Genomic DNA, 6,451 nt, shown 5'->3' on the forward strand with positions numbered 1-6,451 from the left:
GTTGGGACCCAACCTGATGAAGGAAAGGTCCCTCAAGAGGGCGAAGGTTGCATCGAAGAATGACATCAGTATCCCTCTTTTGCGGGCGGCATTCAGGTAAGTATTTTTTTGTAATAGTAAGTATTTGATTGTGATGCTTCATACTCTGTACTAAATTAGTTCGTACATGTAGTGAAAAATTGGAAGAAGATGCGCCTGAGGAGAAGATAGATCGGTGGACACGGGCTTACATAATGGAGCTGTTCTCTTGCGGGTTGTTCCCAGATTTCTCTGGGAACACCGTCCCTGCTTGTATGCTGCAGTGGCTGAGGGACTTGGATGACCCTCCACAGATGAATTGGGGTGCGGCGGTCTTGGCATGTCTGTACCGAGGCTTATGCATTGCGTGCCGGGTATAAATTACTCTCTCTTCTTATTGTAAATAAATTGTTTTCTCTTATCGAATTTAAAAATAAATGCAAATTGTATAAAAATAGGTCGACAAACAAGGTCTGTACGGACCGATTGGTCTCCTTCAGCATTGGTCGTGGACGAGATTTCCATTTGGTCGTCCACAACCACTAGACGAGGGTTGGGTTCCAGACTGGGGTCGTCCGGACGGGGAGACCTGTCCTGCGTATGCTCAGAGATTCTGCGCTAAAAAGACCTTTGTCGCGACCCCTCACAGCAAGCCTTCGGGAGTTTTCTTTTTCAGAACTCAATTCGAGCAGATGACTCCAGATCTACATGTCGAGTGGCGACCGTATGATTTTCGTGTCACAGTGTATGAGGAAGATGAAGAACCTTACTCTTTCCTCACAAAACTTCCTTCGATCTGCAGTCGCGAGCGAGAATACTGGTTTGCTCAGGTGCGACTAGATTTTTTTTATTTTCTAGTTTACATTTCATAAACATATTGTAGTTTAAAATTGAAACTTAGACACATAAAATATTTGCAGGTGCCGCTTATCTACTACCAGGTTGTTGAGCATTATTACCCTGGACGGGTAATGAGACAGTTTGGTATGGCCCAGTATTTTCCAGTCCCGGATCCTATCACAAAGGACGACTGGTATGATCTTCACCAATCGTTATGCACTACGGTCATGAAGGATTGGCGGATGGAGCACGCCTTGCATGTACAGCGAATGGAGGCAGCATTTCAGAGTTTTGGAGATCGAGTGGTATGTACATTTTTCTAATAACCTACTTATTGAGAAACCAAATTATTCATTTATTAACCATCTATTTTCAGGGAGATGAGCCCCGGTTCGAGCCATCACAGGATTTTGAGCCGACTCAGCCATCGCAGGATTTTGAGTTTGACGTGGGTTCGACATATGATACCATATACACTCAGGGTTACTCTTATCCTCAGTTTCACACATAGGATGATCCACCACCAGAGGACAGTGCAGCAGTGTACCAGACGGAGACAGCTTCATCCTTAGCAGAGACTGCTGTAGCTTCTATTTTTGGTCCTTCGTTAGTTCCTAGCTCACCTGAGGAGGTTTTGTTTGGACATATACCGGAGGAGACCCCACCACAGCCATCGCGGCAGTATACGCCTGCTTTCAATTTCTTAGGTTCGGAGATTGAGGAGGTACCGGAGGAGTTGGGGCGCGGTAAGAGACATAAGATCAGGAAAGACCCGTACACACCATCGACTAAGTAGTTATTCGGACTGTTATGGTTGTTTGGAATTTTTGTGCTATTTGTACTGTTTGGTTTATGCTTGCTACTATATTATCTAGTTATCATGTTATTCTGACTGTTATTTGGTTTATGCTTGCTACTATATTTCTTAGAATTCGAATAAAGAAAAAAACACAACTTCTACTACAATAAAAAAACGGCATAGGTTCGGATTAAAAAAAAAACACACAAGTCTACAATAAAAATTAACATATAAATTCCTGGCTAAAATCACAACTTCTACTACAATAAAAATACACATAGGTTCGGATAAAAAAAAACACACAAGTCTACAATAAAAATTAACATATAAATTCCTGGCTAAAATCACAACTTCTACTACAATAAAAATACACATAGGTTCGGATAAAAAAAAACACACAAGTCTACAATAAAAATTAACATATAAATTCCTGGCTAAAATCACAACTTCTACTACAATAAAAATACACATAGGTTCGGATAAAAAAAAACACACAAGTCTACAATAAAAATTAACATATAAATTTCTGGCTAAAATCACCACCCCTCGAACGATGAAACTGCAATGGAAAAATATATATGTTTCGTCAATTGTTAATTCATAAAAATTATTGATTTTTTCACAGCTTACCCTATTGCGTATTTCCTCTCGCATCCCTTCTTCTTCTCGCATTCCTCTCGAGAGTTTCTCTACTGGTTCGGTGACCCTTTCATCGTCCTTCCAATACATCCATCCACATTTGGATCCGGTTGTGTCGTCTCCTACCCAACTTTACCAACCGATGCTCTGGAACTAAGAGATCTCCTTCGTGCACCGGCCAATCACATTGATTGTCATACACATGGAATTCACCACTCCATGTGTCTATGAGTGTTTGAATGTTGTAATAATAATTGACGAAGTCATTTGGATTCAAGTTCCTATAATGTTAACACATTAGTAAGTAGTACCGTCCTTAATATGAAGTTTCAAATTAAATAAAACATAATTTTACCTTAAACGACACACCGCCATCACATGAACACATGGTATTCCGCCCATCTGAGGCTTCTGGCACTGACATTCCACCTCATGATCGTTCTTCACAATTACCTTGTACCTGCAGTCGCTAGACGTGTGTACCCATCTGCCATTCTCCATGTCAAAATTAATCTTTTCGCCATGTGAGGTCACCATAAATTCATTATGGCCGAATGCAAGCGTTGACATTTTTTTAGTCTTCTCAATGTGCTTATCCAGCTTCTTATGCACGCGAGTGAAAAAAAGCTGACCCGCTGCTTGCAATTGCACAGCCGTCTCAATTCTTTGCTCAAACCAGCTAACACACTTGTAGAATGTCTCCTCAGTGATTGCGGCAACTGGTAACCTACGATAATTAAAAATTACAATTAATTGAAGAAAATGTTAATAAAATATAGGAGGATTACAATATACAAACCTGCGAGAAGTTTGGAAGACATGGTTGAGCGATTCAGAACCATTGCTAGTCATTATTTCCCAACGAGATCCATCATCCATAGCTTGATACACCTTCCATGGCTTAGGCAGTTCTTCCTCGTCATTTTCATTATATTTGCCACATGTATCCAAATAAGCCAACCAAGCAGGATTTCGCCTCCCTATTGCATCAAGTCCTTCTTGCAATCTTCTTCTCTTCTTCTTTTTAACCATAACCTTGAAAAAAGTGGAAGCTACCTTATCCTTAGTGTGCTTTCCAAAATTCTCAAACACATGTTGAGAGCAGTAGCGGTGAGCACACTCTCCTTTCTCCTCACACCAACCCAAATCATCTTGAATAAACACCTTTTTTATGCCCTTGTGTCGGTCAGATACCACACACATGTATCTATTTCGCCCAATTACAAACTCCCGCACCCACTTCATGAACCATCCCCAATTCTCAAAATCCTCGTTCTCTACCAGTCCAAATGCTAACGGGATTAACTGATTCTCTGCATTATATCCGGTTACAATTAACAGTTTACCTTTGTATCTGCCAGACAAGAAACAAGCATCGATACTGATGACGGGTCTGAGGTGACCGACTGCGGCAATACATGGTCCCCATGCCCATGCTGTTCTCATGAAAAACGATACCCTGGCTTAGTGGTTGGCTTTGAAACAATTTTATATTGGGTTCCCGGATTTGACCTTTTTATTGCCTCCAACAAAGGGACAATCAGCCCATAAGACCCCTCCCAACTACCAAAGGCCCGAGCAATTGCTAACTCTCTACCACGCCATAATTTGTTGTACTTTGGAACGATGCCCTCGTACCTTTCAGCGCATAAGTCAGCGACTGCCCGGATAGAAATATCAGCATTTTTTCCAATGACAATTTTATACAGTTGGCGACCATAGCGGACGTCAACTGTGCATGATCTAACCTGGATGCCGATGCGTGACATGTGTGCTTAGCCACATTCTTCGTGATGGCCCAAGTATTACCAAAGCCTGTAGCCCTCGCAACCAACGGCCACCTGCACCGGGCGCTAACACACTTGTACCTCAACCTGGTGGTATCGTTGTGTGTATTTTTAATCTCCCTATTTTGTTTGATGTGCCAGTGGTTAATTGTATCTTTCATCTTATCCTTGTTGTCATATGTCATCCCCTCAGACAATTCATGTCTTTCTCCCTTTTATTTTACAAAAGAAACAACAAAAATTAAACAACATCAATTTAATAACAACAAATTAATAATTAAATTAAAATTAAATATAAATTAACAAACATACCTCACAAGTCGCAAAAAAAGAGCTATCGGCCTCTTCAAACCCTGATGTGTCGTGAAATTGCTCAAACGGATGTCTTTCCCCACGATCCACTATAGGCCACTTCCGTCTACCAAGCACAGGAATACCAGTATCCTCATCACTGTGATCTGATACCCCACCGTCCCCATTATCATCCCAATTAGCCTCTGCCTCCATTTCTTCAGGATCATCGTCCGTATTGTCAGCATAATAAAGCCGTTCAGGGGTTTCAGATCGCTCCCTTTCAGATTGGACTCGGCTAGAGGACGAGGATGGAATCTGAGATCGACCCCTGTCAGATTGGACCCTACTAGGGCCCGCTACACATGGGGCCCGACTAGGACCCGCTACAAATGGGGCCCGGCTAGGGCCCGTTACAGATTGCTCGAGCCCCAAACCCTGAGTCAACTGCAACAATTGCCTAGTATTTTGTCTGGAGTTATGTCTAGAGTTTTGTCTGGGGTTGGCTACAACATATAACTCCAGGAACTTGAAAGTCATATTCATTGTCATTTGGACATATAACTTCCAACTGCTATCGTCTTGTACCGGTAGCTGTTGGAACCAGGTTTGATTGCCTTGGCCAATATTGATTCTTGCGGTAATTATCAGTTCATAATTACGGTGGTCAATACCGAGTTGTTGGTACACTTCCCTATTTAAACCTCTAAAATCCAAATCAAGCCGAATATTGAACATTTTCGGCACTTGGTGGCTATAATAAGCGCCATTTGGTCCTTGTAATACTTCACCATCAAAATAACAAGCAATTCCAATCATAATCGGTTGAATAAACATAATAATAAAAAATAACTAAATTAAAACAACTACAAAAAATAAATTTAAAAAAAAAAGGATGAAAAGGGAAAAAAACGTACCTATGCAGCAGCTTCGATGAAAATGAGGGTGTAGAATGCTCTGCAGAACTGATCTTCTATATAGGGAGAATTTGCCACGTGCGCAGATCAATAATGCGAACGGGTCAGTCCGCCGATCTATTACGCGCACGGGTCATCCGTCCGCAGATCTGTTACGCGCACGGGTCGTCGGGAACGGGTCAGTCCGCTTATCTATTACGCGAACGGGTAGCGACCCGTTCGCAGATCTACTGTGCGAACGTGGCGGAATCTGAATTCGGAATTAACGGATGGTATTGATTTAATTCTTATTTATTAGGGTGGTACATAAAAAAAAACGGGTTGTTTCACGCTTTCCTCGCAACACATTAGCAATTTATTGATAGAAATAAAAATTTCAATAAGATGCAAGATTACTGGGTGGTGGCAAATTCAAATTCTACCTTTCAAAATATTTTAATCAAAATTTCTTTTTGTTGGTTAAAATGAAAACAAGAAGTTCGGATAAGCAAAGTGAAACAATGATGTTTGCTTTTTTTCTTTTGTTGGATCGAATGCTAGCTACGTACTAAAATTTGTGGGCTTTATTGGGCCTAATATTAGGCCGCCATTGAAATTCTTGTGGACCCAAATCTTAGGCCTGCTTTCGGCCCTAAATGTTCAGGTATGATAAATGAATTTAATTTCACTGCATGCATTGCTGCCATTTTAAGTAACTTCTCACGTTCCTGTTGACATTTTAAATGCCATTCAATGACACAATAAAAGGTGCTGCACATTTGCACAAAATTATATATACGCATTAAGTTTTATCCGTACCTAATATGAATTCGTGTAGCCGACGCGCCAATTTAACAAACGTTGAAATATAGAAACTAGCTGTAACCTGTACGGCCATTTTTATTAATATCCAAAAAACAAAACTTAATTTTAAAAATAACCATCAGTTCTGATTTTTTTCAAAAATAACCAAACCGCCAGAACTACGGGCGGTTTCCTTGGGGATCAAACCCCCAGAACTACGGGCGGTCTCCCTGGGGACCAAACCGCTCCTCCCACGGGCGGTCTCCTTTTTTTTTTTTTTTTTAGAGAGACATCTGAGTATTTTGATTTAAATAATGTTGTGAAAAAAAAAAAAATTTCTTGTTTAGAGTGTATGCCAAAAAATTAAGACATTTAAT

General features: G+C 40.8%; 1 protein-coding gene and 1 long non-coding RNA gene across 2 annotated transcripts; both read right to left on the reverse strand.

Moving 5' to 3' along the window:
- Positions 1–1,763: 1,763 nt before the first annotated feature.
- Positions 1,764–2,905, reverse strand: LOC144560039 (uncharacterized). Its single transcript, XR_013513304.1, has 3 exons — positions 2,652–2,905; positions 2,288–2,577; positions 1,764–2,216 (listed from the first exon to the last, which is right to left on the reverse strand). It is a non-coding gene; the product is annotated as an uncharacterized LOC144560039 (long non-coding RNA).
- An 844-nt stretch (positions 2,906–3,749) lies between these two features.
- LOC144559950 (uncharacterized) lies at positions 3,750–4,926 on the reverse strand. The gene is made up of 2 exons (XM_078309116.1): positions 4,396–4,926; positions 3,750–4,295 (listed from the first exon to the last, which is right to left on the reverse strand). The coding sequence occupies exons 1-2, from the start codon at positions 4,924–4,926 to the stop codon at positions 3,882–3,884; spliced, it is 945 nt and encodes a 314-aa protein (XP_078165242.1). The 3' UTR covers positions 3,750–3,881.
- Positions 4,927–6,451: the final 1,525 nt, after the last annotated feature.

The sequence above is a fragment of the Carex rostrata genome, chromosome 9 (genome assembly GCF_964058835.1).
Source record: "Carex rostrata chromosome 9, lpCarRost1.2, whole genome shotgun sequence".
NCBI classification, from domain to species: Eukaryota; Viridiplantae; Streptophyta; class Magnoliopsida; order Poales; family Cyperaceae; genus Carex; species Carex rostrata.

Coding starts and splice junctions, on each gene's coding strand:
- LOC144559950 (XM_078309116.1), bottom strand. CDS start 4,926: ATGACAATGAATATGACTTTCAAGTTCCTGGAGTTATATGTTGTAGCC. Junction 4,296..4,395: donor CTTTTTTTGCGACTTGTGAG/GTATGTTTGTTA, acceptor GTAAAATAAAAG/GGAGAAAGACATGAATTGTC.